Source organism: Nansenia antarctica, assembly GCF_963989245.1.
Source record: "Nansenia antarctica genome assembly, chromosome: 1".
NCBI classification, from domain to species: Eukaryota; Metazoa; Chordata; class Actinopteri; order Argentiniformes; family Microstomatidae; genus Nansenia; species Nansenia antarctica.
The window spans coordinates 8396223-8413168 of NC_137674.1; the positions used below are offsets into that span (position 1 = coordinate 8396223).

General features: G+C 44.4%; 1 protein-coding gene across 1 annotated transcript; it reads left to right on the forward strand.

Moving 5' to 3' along the window:
• Window positions 1-64: 64 nt before the first annotated feature.
• Window positions 65-16526, forward strand: thbs2a (thrombospondin 2a; the record flags this gene model as incomplete). The annotated part of the gene is made up of 21 exons (XM_080550400.1): window positions 65-131; window positions 624-1177; window positions 1680-1764; window positions 4685-4884; window positions 5993-6133; window positions 6247-6340; window positions 7013-7183; window positions 8798-8974; window positions 9532-9705; window positions 10090-10217; window positions 10339-10491; window positions 11764-11982; window positions 12152-12259; window positions 12695-12854; window positions 13361-13479; window positions 13760-13994; window positions 15234-15461; window positions 15635-15906; window positions 16020-16117; window positions 16232-16371; window positions 16492-16526. The coding sequence occupies 21 exons, from the start codon at window positions 65-67 to the stop codon at window positions 16524-16526; spliced, it is 3558 nt and encodes a 1185-aa protein (XP_080406526.1).
• Between the last annotated feature and the right edge of the window lie 420 nt (window positions 16527-16946).

The following is a 16946-nucleotide window of genomic DNA, read 5'->3' on the forward strand; positions in this document are numbered from 1 at the left end:
GATGGAGTAATAACATTCCTGAAAAATGATCATCAGCATTTGTCTTTTGTGTTTTGAAGGAGATATGATACTCAGGAGATGTCTCTATTTGCTGCCCATTTTATTTCTTTGCTCCCCAGCGCTACCTCAAGGTAAATACACAGGCTTATATATCTTATGAGCTTCTTCTTCTTCTTCTTCTTCTTCTTCATCACCATCATCATCATCATCATCACAACGTGGATTCTCAGTAGAATCCACGTTGTGATGATGATAGTCTCTGCATAGTCAATAGATTTCACTCTTATTCAATTTCTTCTAAATGTTAGTATATGTTGATGTCATGTTGCATGCATAATGGAGAGAATGCACAAAGTTAGTCTTTTTAGGTAGTAGTAGTAGTAGTAGTAGTAGTAGTAGTAGTAGTAGTAGTAGTAGTAGTAGTAGTAGTAGTAGTAGTAGTAGTAGTAGTAGTAGTAGTAGTAGTAGTAGTAGTAGTACACTTCTATTAGGAAATACTTTTGGTCAGTGCAATGGAATTTACATCTTTTAAGTCTACTGAGAGAATATTGCAGTTTTATCAATTTCCCCCTACACAATACCCCTTAATTAACAACCCCCTGTCCTGTCCTTACTCCTAAAAGATGGTGAGCTGGAGGACGACACTATGTTTGACCTGTTTGATATCAGCCATATCACACGCAAGACTCTGGGGGCCAAGCAATTCCGGGGCCAAGACTCAGAAGCACCTGCTTATCGCTTCATTCGCTTTGACCAGTTACCCTCAGTCAGCGCGCCCGTGCTGAGACAGATGCTGCGGCAGATCCAGAACAACGAGGGCTTCGTGTTCACGGCCAGCATGCGCCAGGACCGCGCGTCGCGGGGCACCCTGATTGGTCTGGAGGGCCCCAGTGGTCGGCGGCAGTTTGAAATCGTGTCTAACGGGCGCGCCAACACACTAGACCTCGTCTACTGGGTAGATGGTTCGCAAAATGTGGTGTCCTTCGAGGATGTGGACCTGTCTGACTCGCAGTGGAAGAATATCACCCTTCATGTTCATGGAGAGAATGCTAATTTGTACGTGGGCTGCAGCCTCATAGACAGTTTCATCCTGGACGAGCCTTTCTACGAACACCTGAGTGCTGAGGGAAGCCGCATGTACGTCGCTAAGGGATCCACCCGTGAGAGCCATTTCAGGGTATGAGTGTTGGCCTACCTACACTGTGCTCTCCTACACTGTGTAGAATAGATGATGTGGTTACCGTACTAGAGATCCCTGTACTGTATGGGAAAAACCTCCATATAGGCCTACTGTAATTGTTTGTGTCTGTATTGCTAGACATCCAAGGGAGCAACTATAGTTTTCCATCTCTCCTCTATCACTGTGTGGTCTCATAGGGTGTGTTGCTTAGTTGCAAGGAGGTCTGTCCAATATCCTACTCATAGTCACGCTGGTAATTAAGGTTTAAGAAACAACTTCAACATCTGCTTTGCAGACATCATCATGCAACATTTGCAGAAAACTGTTTCGTTGACAGGTCATACAGTGTTATCTGTGCTTATTATTTATAATTTGTAGGCCTATTTCACAGAGCACGCTATCATAGAAACCCATGATCCTTCCTCAATGGAGAGTCGGGAAGTAAGTGTGACCTATTGCAACCGCAGTCACAGTGACTGGTCTCTTATTCAACACACAGGGCTTACTTCAGAATGTGCGTTTCATCTTCGACACGACCGTGGACGACCTCCTCCGTAACAAAGGCTGCGAGATCACAAAGCCAGGTAAGAATTGTGTTGGAAGGTTTGAATATTTAGTTTGAACTGATTGAAACCAGCCAGTAGGGGGTGCTATGTCGAGGTACCCCAAGGACATACGCTGAGAGGATGTGATGCTGTACTGTGTAATGTGATGCCACTCTTGTGTGTGTCATGCTGGTTGTGCACGCTCTGAATATTTTGGTGATGTGACCTCAAGTTGTCCTCACTGATCTTCATAAACCCCAAATTAAAGTCCCATGCGATGCAGATGTGACTGCAATCGTGACTCACATGCAATATCTTGGTTACTGTATTCCAGTCAGATAAACCATAGCAAATTTCCAGACCAAACCACTTAGATAGATTTAGATTTCTGTCTTCCATTGTTTGTATATTGCCTTTTGGTCTTTCGTTTAAGTGTCACAAAGCTTGTAGATCAGATATATGGAAATATCTTACAGTATTACATCGTGTTTATGGAAACAGCAGTGTCGGTGTGGTGATGTGAGGTCAACCAATGTGCACAGTGAACAAAAGGAGATACATATGCTTAGACTTATTTCCATTGGCAAACACACACACACACACACACACACACACACACATATGAAACGCTTTGTTAACACTGGGCGTGGTGCCCTTTGGTCCTCAGCAGGGCTCTCATGCAGAGGGGGCTGCTGAGATGGTCCAGATACTCCATAGATATGATTTTCTTTGGGCTGTCTTCCTCCACCACCTCTGGATACACTGTCTCTTCATGCTGGAAGTAGGGTGTCTGTGGACCATGACAAAGCAAAGCCATATGAGCACTGTGTTTGTGAGTGCTTTTGTGAGTTTGTGTGTGTGTTGTCACGTTGCAGTTGTCACCCGTGTGTGTTAAATTCCAGTTGAGTAAGCGTATATATTTAACAAATGTCACAAAGGCTTTCCAGTCGCTGGAAAGTGTCTAGACACTCCTACGAGCCCAGGCTTTGCCAGTGCAAAAGTCACTCATAAACTCACACAAATCACAGTTGTAAAAAACGGTCACATTGGACATTAATGAGAAGCAAGAAATCTGTGAAATTTTTCTTCGTTTTTTTCTCTCTATCTTGATAGAAAAAAAGGTAAATGCGTCCAGAGGAAGCAATTGAAAACACATCCAGAGACAGACAGACACACACACACGCACGCACGTACACACACACACACACACACACACACACACACACACACACACACACACACACACACACACACATAGATTGAAACATACTTGAGATTTGAATGACTCCACCAGACGTTCAAAAAAGAAAAGAAAACATAGCATTGGCTGCAATGGGACCACTTGATGTAAAACTGGGTCAGCACAACTGCTTGATTTAGAGTCCCTGTGCTCTCATTAATCCACGCCAATTTACATACTGCAGATATCAAATCGACCTCTTGGCTGATTAATCAGTGTTCCTCTGTCTTTTGTAGACCGGAGGAGCACTCTCTGGGGCTACTAATCAACGGAGATCTTATGTCTCTCCACAGTTTATCATGTATTAGCATGTATGTATGTCATAAATGTGTAGTGAGACCTCTGGGATGTATTGAGACAATGGGATTCAAGCGAGACAATGTGGATCATAGACGTCATGCATAATGCACTACAGCAGTTTTCAACTCTAGAGAGTATTATAACCACACAATGGGTGGTTAGTAAGTGTATGTTTTCACAAACATAGGAGCCCTGTCCTGTGGAAGGGATATCTGCCCACAGTATGTTAGAAGTGCACAGCTGGCAGACACATCAACCCACCCCGGTGTGTTTAAACAAAAAATGTAGGCCATGCCACTCTGACTTCCTGCCCCACATGTGCACTCCGTGGAAAGAGAACCCAGGGAACTCTGGGTCTTGCCATGTTATTTTTCCCCAAAGCTTGGGGAGAAGAATGGACACACAGACAGGCAGCGGCTGACTGACAGCCACCTGGGTGGAGACTGACGGATAAGGAGACACTTCCTTTTCAAAACATGCACTGTGAGACGAGAGCAAAAGGGGAAGTGTGTCCACAGCCAACACCTAGCTTCCTGTGAGAGAGCCCTGATAATGCTCTCTGCACCGTCAACTGAAGTGAACCTAGACAGGCGCCCGAGGGCTGTCTCTATCCTGTGGATTCGACTGTAAACCTTGCAGAAGAAAACCCCCTTATTTTGTGGTGCCTATTTTTGACTCCCTTTTGGTCTTTTTAGGGGGAATGCTCTCTAAACAGGGAATGATTAGCGAGTCAGAGGCTGAGACCATTCTCTGAAGGAAGACTTGATGCAAACCATGAGTCTGCCAGCCTGCCCACCACAGCGGAGCTCTGTTTACACCACACTTTGGGGGCCTCTGTGATGATTTGCTCAAAGAGTGTGACCGTGAAACAACTTCCTTTCATTGGCTTCTTGTAAAAATCCATCTCCACCCATTATGGTCCACTCGAGCTTGTTAGGCCCACGCACATAGAGTTGAAGTGGGGCTGACGAAACCAAACAGTCTGCTCTTCTATGAGGACTCTTTGACTGCCCTCTCATCTCAGGGGTAATGAAGATTTATGACATGTGGCGTGGCTTTCTCATCACGCGCAGAAGCGGCGCACCCAGATGTGTATTTTGAGTTTTATGGTTTTATGTGCATCCCTCACCCCTCTGTTCAGTCTTTGTGTCCTGTTTGATATGTTACTTTTCCCAAAGTGAAAGTTTCTCTTTGTTGGGGGCATCTCTTTAAAAGAACCATTATTAGCATGTTGCTGACCTCATTGTTCAGTTAGAAGACTCCCAATTATTGTTAAATTCCATGATCAAGTACCTTTTACCTTGTTCCCTTGTTGCACTCTTGTATCATTGTAGATAATCCTTTGTAATGTTCCATCATGCATTCATTCTAATTTCCCTTTTTTCGTCTTTTCTCTTTTTCTCAACCCGTCCTGTCCAGATGAGGCCAACACAGTGAGCGAGAGCACAGAGATGGTGGACGTGAGTCCTGCCATCACCACTAACTTTATCGGGCAGAAGACAGAGAAGCTGGGGGCAGACATGTGCGAGCGCTCCTGTGAGGAACTCAGCACCATGTTCCAAGAGCTCAAAGGCCTCCGCGTGGTGGTTGGCAACCTGATCGACGGGCTGCAGAAAGTGGTAGGTGCTCCATCCATGTGTTAGCAACTGTCAGTCTGTTTATTATACTATAGGTTTGTGATAGAATAGAAGACAGGTTGATGTCAGGAAAGTTACTGTATCTTTTACTGTACATTTAAGTACAGTCATGTTTATAATATGGTGTATATCTGCTTATCTACAGTTTGAATGCTAAATTGTTATCTTGAATCAGTGTATGAACACATTTTTTCTGGAGAGCTATTGTTTGATATCAATTTAAAGAATAGGCTGTTGAATGCCTGGCATTATAATAACCTTGTAATAACATGATAATCGCATGATAAATAGAGACAGAATATTTAGACAGCGGATAGCCTTCATTGATTTGGTGGAACACGTGTGTTTTGAGAGGTGCTGGTGATGCCTTACCTATGAAAGTCGTGCTAGAACTCCCGAGCCGAGCCTGACAGTTGGAAGTCAGACAGTTTTGTTATGGCATGTTACATGTGGATATAGGAAGTGTTCCCTTGGCAGCGATTGGGTCCAGCCTAATGTCTGGCTGTGTTTAAACAGCCCGTGCGCTTCCTCTGGGAGCCTCCTGGCAATAAGGGAGTCTGGGCATGATCCTTGGGAAAAACCTGCTGGGATAAGAAGGGATAAGAAGGGTCCCTTAGGCTCTTCCAGACCAAGTGGTGTCTCGTAGCCTCGTAGAACACTACCGTCTCTCTAGTCAAACACACACACACACACACACACACACACACACACACACACACTCACCCACACACTTTGGCAGTAGCTCATCTGCTGACAGCTCCCAAGAGTTCAGAAACTCAGCCAGGAATCCTTTAAACTCCAATCTGGTCAGAGGTTACAATGTGCAAAGTGAACACGTTTGGCCGCCTTCACATGATAATTGCATGATAATGGCTGCCGTCACATTTTCGTTATAGCAATACACATTTCTGCAGAGAGACAGAGCATACCCCCACTTAATGAGTTGTAACAAAGTCTGTTTGCACATCTTCCCCCCATATGGATAGAGTCTTTCTTTTATTGGGCCTTTGTTGTCATGTTTTTTTTTGTGACAGCTTTCTTTCCAAGCTTCTTTCTAAACGGTATGTCTGTCATCTGCTGTAACCGTCAGACAGAGGAGAACACAGTCATGAAGGAGGCACTGGGGAAGATGAAGAACTCCAAGGAGAAGAACATGTGTTGGCAGGACGGTCGACTGTTTGAAGATAAGGAGGACTGGGTCGTGGACAGCTGCACCAAGTGTACCTGCCAGGTAGGTTGAAGCTATATTGACACATAGAAGACAGAGAAGAGAGATGGCATAACATTAACATGCTGATATGTCACAGATAAGAGAGACACTAATTATCTTCTTTATCGTGGCAGGAGTCCAAGATTGTCTGTCACCAAATTACATGCCCCGCCGTAGCCTGCGCCAGCCCGTCGTTTATTGATGAAGAGTGTTGCCCCGTATGTCTACGTAAGTAATCACTCATCTGTGAATGATCACAATAATGACCGCTTAAACAAGTTGTAAAGGAGATTGCATTTAAGTACTCAACTCACTCAAGTACAGTAAAAGGAATGGCATCGCATTGGCTAATAAACACACCCCCACGCGCACACACACACAGTTAATTTTATGCTTTGTTACTTTTAAGATACAGGTCCTCAGATGCCAGATAGTACCGGAAAAAAACAACGCTCTGTGTATATTAAGTTTGAATAATAAAGCTCTGTTATTGTTATATAAAGCCAGTTTGTTTTTAAGGGCCAACCACAGATTGTATTATTAAAAGCTAACCACCAATTCTAGATGCTTCCAAACATTGAAGTGGTCACTGTGGGACTTAGAATGATGATGTCATGCAAACCCAGGAACCAAAACAGCCTGGACAGATCCTTTTGTCTGAGCTTTTTAAACCTTTCAACAATGAGAAGAACTGCAGAGTATAGTAGGGAAAGATGCATTAACGTCATGGGTGTGTGGAGTGCACTCCATTAAGAGCCAGGAATGAGTCTTTTGTTTTATTAAAGTTGTATGTGTTTCTCTTTACAGTATGAGTGTTTGTATTATGTCCTGTGTGGATTTGTGTGTGTATAATAGAATTGTGTGTAATACAAACGTAATGAATCTAATAATTAATTCCAGCTAAAGACAGTGAGGACGGCTGGTCTCCCTGGTCAGAGTGGACAGAGTGCACTGTGACCTGTGGAACAGGAACTCAGCAGAGGGGTAGATCCTGTGACGCCACCAGTAACCCCTGCTCTGGCCCCTCCATCCAGACCCGCAAGTGCAGCCTGGGAAAATGTGACAGCCGTGGTGAGTCTCTGCTGCCAACCTCTCCCATCACTACCGGTACCTTATACAGTATCTGCTCATAGACTGACTGACTCATAGACATGGACTGTAGGTCTCTCTTGTTATGTTATGTTAATTTTATTTATAATGCGCCCCCCATCCAACTTTTACATCGGCCCGGGGCGCAGCCCGGGTAAAGGAACAGATAAAGACAAGGACAAGGACAAGGAACACAGAAAGCAAACAGACACAGACGACTTAAACGTACATCTCAAGGGATACAATTCACAACAAATAGGGAGTAGACTTAGGGAACATCATTGACGAAGAGGTGGGATTTTAACTTGGCTCTAAAGGAGTCCAGAGTGGGGGCAGACTTGATGGCGGAAGGGAGCGCGTTCCACAGGGTCGGTGCTATCACCGCAAAGGCACGGTCACCCTTGCTCTTGAGGTTGGTGCGGGGGACCCTCAGGCTGAGTTGGGCGTCGGACCTGAGCCTGGGCCTTGAGGTGGAAGACAGGTCCAGGAGGTCCTTGATGTAGGGTGGGGCGAGACTGTTGGAAATGTGATTCCACACCTTAATGACAGTTCACTAGGTAAAGGATAGATTAGATAGACAGGCGCTCAGAAATACATTCCCTTTACACACCTCTAAGAACAGCAACAATGACATGTTAACAGAGTCTAGAAGAGCATTGTAGCAGCGACAGTTGCCTGCCGCTTCCATAATGTGAGTGTGTGTGTGTGTGTGTTTATAAAGTGATAGAGGCTGCATCGTACTTTAACAAAGGATCAAAGTCAGAGAAACAAGAGGATGAGACCAGAGAGCCCTTTCATTATGACATATAGGACAGAGTGACTTAAAAATAGAGAGGTTCTTCTAGGGTGGAGTTTGTTGAAGAAGGACCTCTTCCAATTCTGTCTCTTTTATAACAGTCTGGAACTCAATGCCACCAAGCACTCTGGTCGTTTGGTTAGATTTGTTTGGGTTTTGTGTCCTCCTTTTTTCTCTACTAAATGTTTACATTGATAAACAGTGGGCTGATGAATAACTGGTTCGCTTTGTGGAGCATCACCAACTGTGATACACATCATTCTGTTCCTCCACTTTTGGGCTTAAAGAAAATACAGACAGCGGCTGGCTGACTGTGTCATGGTCTAAAATACAGTCTGACTGGTCTACCTACAATTACCTCTGTTTGGATGGAAAAGTCCAGTTTAAACCACTGGCCCACCTATGATTGATATAGAGAATAGGAAGATGGCTTGTATGAATGAATGGACTTTATTGTCATTGCTACAGTACAGGTACCAAACAACGAAATTTAGGAGGGGTGGCTCCCCTGGTGTTAGGAAAAGGGAAAAAAAAACACTTTAAAAAAAAATCACAAGAAGGGAAGGAGCTGGTTTACATAAATAAAGGCTATGTACACAATCCACTGTACTATACTGTACAGATAGACGACTAGGGTTGTCATATTGCACAATAGTATTGTTTCACGTTATTTAAAGTGTCACAGTTTGCAGTTTGAATGTATTTTTCATTACTCATTTGCTACAGTTGGTAGTGTAGCTATTGAAGGTATGTGATTTAATTCTCTTTTGTATGACTGATTCATCACTGTTTGTGTCCAGTTCGCCAGGATGGTGGTTGGAGTTTGTGGTCACCTTGGTCCTCCTGCTCAGTGACGTGTGGAGAGGGTCAGATCACCAGGATACGCCACTGCAACGCCCCGGTCCCTCAGCTGGGGGGCAACGACTGTGAGGGCAGCGGGAGAGAGACCCAGAGCTGCTCGGCCATGCCGTGTCCCAGTGAGTACTGTATGAATGAATGAATGAATGAATGAATGAATCGTTTAATGACCACATGACCAAGGTCGGTGGAATTTGTTGTCGGTACAGATGGAAAAGCTCAGTACAGCAGTGTCAATTACATCAAACATACACACATTACACATGACTATCACAATGGACAATGTACACACACGTAACCACAAGACAAAATCATAGTCAATATTTACAACTTATAAAGTGCAGTACTTCTGGTAACAGCATTCATACTCACTCACTCACAGTATAGGTGGGAGGGGCGGCGACAGTCACATACCCAACTGATATCCTGTCTGTTGTATGAAATGTCAATTCCAAATCACCTCAGGATGGGTTAGGTTCCAAGCCTCTCATGCTTAGAGTGGAATGGCCACTCTGCAAAATGGATACAAAGTGTTTGCAGATTTGTAGGTCTAAAAACTACAGTAACTCTTTGTTTCACGTTCTTAAAAGTGACATGATGACTATAAGGTCATGATTATACGGTAAAAAGTTCATTATTATGGTCTGTTAAGTGCTTAATTGGTGTCCATGTGCAGTTGATGGTGGTTGGGGACCGTGGTCTCCATGGGCAACCTGTTCTGCGACCTGTGGGGGCGGCATTAAGGGTCGAACCCGTGTGTGTAACAGCCCTCATCCCCAGTATGGTGGTAAGAAGTGTCCCGGGGACGCCCAAGACAGCGACGCCTGCAACAAGAAGGAATGTCCCGTGGGTGAGTCAGCGTCACACACCCCTCCCTTTCTCTGTTTCAGTTAGATTATCTCATTTTAGCATAACTGTGATAACGGCTCTAATAACAAAGTCTGGGTAGATTTCTGACATCTGCACATGGTAATCCATTGTTGTGGCTGGCAGAACCACAGCGTAATCATAATAACAATTTATGACATTTATGAATGCTTCAGTGCCTGAAATAAAATAGTATATTTGAATAGAATAGAATAGAATATTTGCAAGAAAAAAAAGAAAAGAAAAACAAATATATATATACAGTATATATAGCCTTATCACTGTTCAAACCCAGCTTTAGTATGGTCCTGATAAGTAAACAATTTTCTGTTGTTTTAGTTATTAATCTTTTATGACTCCCTTCCAGATGGCTGTCTGTCCAACCCCTGTTTCGGTGGGGTGGACTGCAACAGTGCCTCTGATGGCTCCTGGGAGTGTGGGACCTGCCCCATTGGTTTCCGTGGCAACGGAACAAACTGTGAAGATATTAACGAGGTAAACGATAGAAGCCAAGAAACTGGATATTACAGATATGTATTTTTCCTCTCAGCACAACGTTACTAAATCACATTGTGTGTAATGACCCTGGTTCCCCTTCTGATCCCCCCCTCCCTAGTGTGACATGGTCTCTGATGTCTGCTACAAAGTGAGCGGAGCCCAGCGCTGCATCAACACTGACCCAGGCTACCACTGCTTGCCCTGCCCTCCCAGATACAAGGGCACCCAGCCGTTCGGCATGGGAGTGGACGCCGCCAAGAAAAACAAACAGGTCAGTCACTGGCACTTCACTCAAGGTCGTCTTTAGGCTTATAGAACACACACATACACGTGAACACCGAATTGGCAATTAGTTGAAAGTCATGCAGCTTTTCACATGTCAGATCCCAATATTTATGCCTGACGGGAGTGGCAGCACATGTTGATTTAATGGCCTCATTCTGAGAATGCGCATGCACCGTGCTGTAGGCTAGCCCCCCCAGCTACTATACATAAATGTGACACACCTTGACCCAGGCAAGAGAGGGGAGGGGGTCGGTAGCAGAGCTGGAGTTACGTAATAACATCTGCTACATGTGTCTGTTTTTCTCCTTCAATTCAGCATATTTACAGTATAAGTGGACACACCTCATCGTTCACACCTAATTGTTGTGGCCTTGAGACTGTGGTTATGTTGCTAAGTGTACAGTAGCATAGCTGACTGATCTGGTGGAGGATGTATCATAGCATAAATTATTTAATAATCTAAAAGGCTTGCACACTTTTATCAAAGGTGGTATGGAAGGAATTCTGCATGTGCTTTTGGGTTTCTCTATACCTTTTGCTCGATACCTGAGTGCAAGGGGATGTGTTTGATAAGAGACACATGTATTGCTTTTTAATGTGCTGTTGTCATGGCATTAACCACTGGCACAACATCTGTTGTGGGACATAATATTTCTCCCTTGATAACTGATTTCACAGATTCCTTGGAAAATCTAATCATTCGCCACACCGCTCTGCCAAAATGTTGCATAACACCCCAAGTAAATCCCATTGTCAGTGCCCTCTAAAACTGGAAGGCTTTGATCTGACGCCACCGTTTCACCAATTGATTTGAGGAAAGGGCAATTGTCTCATAGCTGGCAAGGCTCAGCCTCGTTTCACAGTGCAGATGAAAGTCATTCTCATGCTGTCACGTCATGCTCTATGAGTGGCGTCCAGAGTGGAATGATGTCCATCAGTTTATAATGACGGACAGCTGTGGCTTCCTAGTACCGGAATACAGAGGGCACAGCAGGGTAATAGCAGGGGGCACGTATACAATAGACTACTCACATGATAGTTGTATAAAAATATGATATGATAACAATAATAATATGATATGTTGTCTGAAATTCACTTCTCTTCAATAAATGAAAAACTGATTTCCTTAACTTTTCCTGTCTTAGTAAGTAAACATAACATGCCACGTGAAGACAACAAGGTATTAGAGATGCAATATTGTATGGGTTTATTATTTAATTATGTTAACTTTGGTGACATGCTGTGTCCCTCTCTCAAGGTGTGTGAGCCAGAGAATCCCTGCAAGGACAAGACCCACAACTGCCACAGGTCTGCAGAGTGTATCTACCTCAGTCATTTCAGTGACCCCATGTACAAGTGTGAGTGTAGGATCGGTTATGCTGGAGACGGCTTCCTCTGCGGGGAAGACTCCGACCTGGACGGCTGGCCAAATCAGAACTTGGTGTGTGGAGCCAATGCCACCTATCACTGCAAGAAGGTATGGTACCCGACCCAACTCAACCCTTTGGTCTATTTACAGATAGGTGTCTGATATAGATTCTGTGAAGCCATTCATGTGAAGCCATTCATAAATTAATGCTTTGATCCAAGCCTCTGACACTCTGTGAATATCATCAATTGATATCCATTTCTAATCAATGTCGCAGGACAACTGCCCCAACCTGCCTAACTCTGGACAAGAGGACTTTGACAAAGACAGTCAAGGAGACGCTTGTGACAAGGATGACGACAACGATGGAATCGTAGACGAGAGAGTAAGAGCTTGTACAGGCAGATTTATAGAAAAGAGAATCAAATGTCTTCTCCATGAGGAAATGGAAAATACATCAGTCAATATCTGCAGAAGTATAGATAAACAAAATGACTTCTCTGTGGTGTTAATCTATAGTGCTGCCAATATATTGAATCATCATTGTGTGGTCCGATGACATCAAAAGTGGATGCTCTGGGGCGCTTAGGTGGCGTAGCGGGTTAAGCGTCGACCATGTAACCGCAGGGTCTCCGGTTCGAATCCGGCCGGGGACATATCCTGCATGTCATCCCTCCTCTCTCTCTCACCCATCCTTCCTGTCTAAATCTTCACTGTATCTGTCAAATAATATAAAAAAATATAAGTGGGACTGCCCCACTCAGAGAAAAAAATAAAAGTGGATGCTCTAATTAATAAACACATTGCTGCTCTCTCTCAGGACAACTGTGCGCTCCTATACAACCCCCGTCAGTTTGACTTTGACAAGGACGACGTGGGCGACCGCTGTGACAACTGCCCCTACGAGAACAACCCTGCTCAGATCGACACTGACCACAACGGAGAAGGGGATGCCTGTGCAATTGACATTGACGGAGATGGTACTCATCACGAAATTACTTCACAATATACTTTGACATTATTGTCATATCAAGCAGAAGTTCGATACTGAACTAATCAGGATTAATCAGTTCAAGAAGTACTTATTTCTAGTATGTGCTTGGCATCGATTAGCAATTTACCTCTCTGCCCTCAACTGTCTAGTGATTCATTATTATCTAAATGAAAATCTAGATATACAGAGTAGATTGTCCTACAAAGACACTTAGATTTAGATTTAGTAATCTAAAAATTAATTAGACCCCTATACTTTATTTTATTAATTTTTTTGTTTCTTTTTATTTTACTAGTCGATCTTTTCAGTTTGTAAAGTGTCTTTGAGTGTCTAGAAAAGCGCTATATAAGTCTAATGTATTATTATTATTATTATTATTATTATTATTATTATTATTATTATCTCTGTGCCATGGAGTCAGATACAGTATGACATGTGCAAGCACAGGCAAGTACTGTCAATATCTAAGACTATGACTACCCTTTCCTACAGACATTCTAAACGAGCAGGACAACTGTCCCTATGTGTACAACACTGAACAGAAGGACACAGACATGGATGGAGTCGGTGACCAGTGTGACAACTGCCCACTGTTGCACAACCCAGACCAGGTAAGAAACAGAGTCAATGGACCAGAAGTATTATGGTGCAAAGCATCACTTCTCTGGGGGGCCAGCGCGGTTTGTGATTGAATAGAAATGGAACGGAGTTATCTACCAACTTCCCAGCGGGAGTTATTTACTGACAAGCGGGGTGCCAGGGGGTCCTGTTTGCGGCTGAATAACGTTGCTTTCCCGGTGTTAACAGCCAGAATTCTAACGTGTCCATTAAGTAGTGCCAGAGAGGTAAAAGGTATCGGTCTGTGAAAACTGACGGTTATCTGTCCAACAGGCTGACACAGACAACGACTTGGTTGGAGACCAATGTGACAACAACCAGGACATCGATGAAGACGGCCACCAGAACAATTTGGACAACTGCCCCTACGTCGCCAATGCCAACCAGGCTGACCATGACAAGGACGGCAAAGGGGACGCCTGTGACTATGACGATGACAACGATGGAGTGCCTGATGATAAGGATAACTGCAGACTGACTCCCAACGCAGACCAGCTGGACGTGGATGGTGAGGGTGGGGGTTTGGGAGGCCAGGTCCAAATGCTTTAGCCTCTGATGCACTTTCCAGGTCAACTGGTACCACTAGAGTGTGCTAGCCACATGCACACACAGACAGACAGACAGACAGACAGACAATTAGACAGACACACACATACACACACACACACATACACATGTGCGCACTCACACACACACACGTGCGCACGCACACACACACGTGCGCACGCACACACACACACACACACACACACGTGCGCACACACACGCACACACACACACCATGCATCAGCATGTTGAATGTCCTTCCTCTGTTTTCGCTTGGCCTGCCCTGCTCAAGACTGCAGCTGCCTGTCTCTGGAGTATTAGCCAGTAGCTACAGGTTGATTTGTGACTCCTGTAATATCCCAATATATCTGAGATACTGTCACACACCTATCTATCGATCACCCTCTTCAAAATGAGAAAATTAGTCAAATGTGAAATATGGTGGGTTATGTAAGAGTTACAAATGTAAAAAAAAAAAAAAATCAGGGTTGCTGATGATATTAGCATAATGACTTTGACTTGACTTTCAGGTTGTGAAGTTTTTATCTCCAAGGGGCATAATGTGCTGGCTTAATGCATTAATGCTTAGTTAATAGTTGCTTAATGATTAATCCTCATTGCTCTATTTCACCGGGGTTACTTCGAGTTAGTTTAGCTGCATTTTATTGGAAACAGAAGTAAGGCCCTCGAGCCAGATGCTTTCACACTATTCACACCTCATCAGATAGTGTTTATTTGCTAGAATCAAGTCAGTCCCCTGTGCAATAACTAGAGAGCTGAGAACAGGCAGCTACTTCTCTGTTGTGGGCTTTTTTGAACGCTGGCGTCCTCCTCTCCCCTAGCTGTCCGCTCAAGCCCAGAGTCTGTTTCTAATAGACTTCAGACTCTCAGGTAGTTACATGTATCAGTGAAAGTCGTCACGGCATGAAAAGATAGCTGAGGTTCCTTATTGGCCTTGGTGGGGGTATTAAAGCTGGCTTCTTGGGAGGAACTGTTTTTTTCCATTCTGTTTAAAAAAAAAAAAACTTGATAGAACACCTCAGTCCTCCCTGCAGTGGGATTTTTGAAACATTACCGTTAATATGAAAAGAAGAGCGATTTATACCTCAGTACCCAGAAAAGACAGCCTGTCGTTGAGGTAAAGATTCAGAATAAGACGTATAGGAATGTGTATATTCACTGTGCCGCTGGGTTTTAACAGGTGACGGTAGGGGAGACGCCTGCAAAGATGACTTTGACAACGACAGCATCCCAGACATCTTTGACGTGTGTCCAGAGAACAACGCTATCAGCATCACTGACTTCAGGAAGTTCCAGATGGTCCACTTGGATCCCAAGGGAACCACACAGATCGACCCTAACTGGGTGGTCAGACATCAGGGCAAAGAGCTGGTCCAGACCGCCAACTCTGACCCTGGCATCGCAGTAGGTGAGCAGGATCACTTCACAGTATATTACTTTCTTATAAGGTTGTAAAAGCATTCCGTTTAGAGATGTGACATAGCGGCACCATAGCATACACCATACCATACACAATGCCTAACTGTTCATCCGCCGTGAATAGCACTTAAGTACTGACATGTTTAACCCCGCCATTCCCAGGCTTTGACGAGTTCAACGCCGTGGACTTCAGTGGCACGTTCTACGTGAACACGGACCGGGACGACGACTACGCAGGCTTCGTTTTCGGGTACCAGTCGAGTGGGCGCTTCTACGTCGTGATGTGGAAGCAGATCACACAGACCTACTGGGAGGACAAGCCCTCCAAGGCCTTTGGCATCTCTGGGGTTTCCCTCAAGGTGGTCAACTCGACCACGGGCACAGGGGAGAACCTCCGCAACGCCCTGTGGCACACCGGCAACACTAATGGACAGGTACGTTACCGTGGCAACCATGTCACACTAGAGTGACGGAAAGTCATCCACATCATATCGGTTGTAGCTGCCCCCGCCCCCCCGTTTTCAACATACACTCCACTCCTTCACAGGTGCGCACTCTGTGGCATGACCCAAAGAACATTGGCTGGAAAGATTACACTGCCTATAGGTGGCACCTGATCCACAGACCCAAGACTGGGTTCATCAGGTGAGAAGACTCACACGCCACACAGCTTCTCAGCAATGATGTTACATACTGTACACATACACCTTGACGATGGCAGTACTGTTAAACCCAAACCCTTTTTTGTGTGTTTTCCAGAGTTGTGGTTTATGAAGGTAAACAGATCTTGGCAGACTCAGGACCGGTGTATGATAAGACGTTTGCTGGAGGACGGTTAGGGCTGTTTGTCTTCTCCCAGGAGCTGGTCTTCTTCTCCGACCTGAAATACGAGTGCAGAGGTGAGTAGTCTTCCTGTTTATGCTTAGTGAGAAGAATGTTTGGTGTGTGTAATGGCTCTCTCCTTTTTTGGACAAATTCAGATGGGTTTTTAAACCTTCAACATCTTTTCCAATATTCAGATAAGCCGGACATTCCAACTGTGTTCATCTGGTAACAATCGTAAGGAGTCTTTGTTTTGTGTCGGCTTTAGCAAAAACAATCACGCTTGGTTGCTGCTTGTCACCTTGCCTGGTAACAATGACTGAGACACTTTAAAAAAAAGGGTGCATGTGTATACATGTGTATACATGTGTGTATGGATTTGATCAAGTAGTAGAAACATTGAATCCTGCTTGTTCACCATCACATTGTTGTCGTTGTCGTTGTTGTTGTTGTTGTTGTTGTTGTTGTTGTTGTTGTTGTCATTGTTGTTGTTGGTGTTGTTGTTGGTGTTGTTGTTGGTGTTGTTGTTGTTGTTGTTGTTGGTGTTGGTGTTGTTGGAGACACGCTTTGGGATGCACACAGGCATTAACTGTCCAGAGTCGTAGACACAGTATAGGTCCTCACAACATAACGCTGCACTGCAGCTCATTGA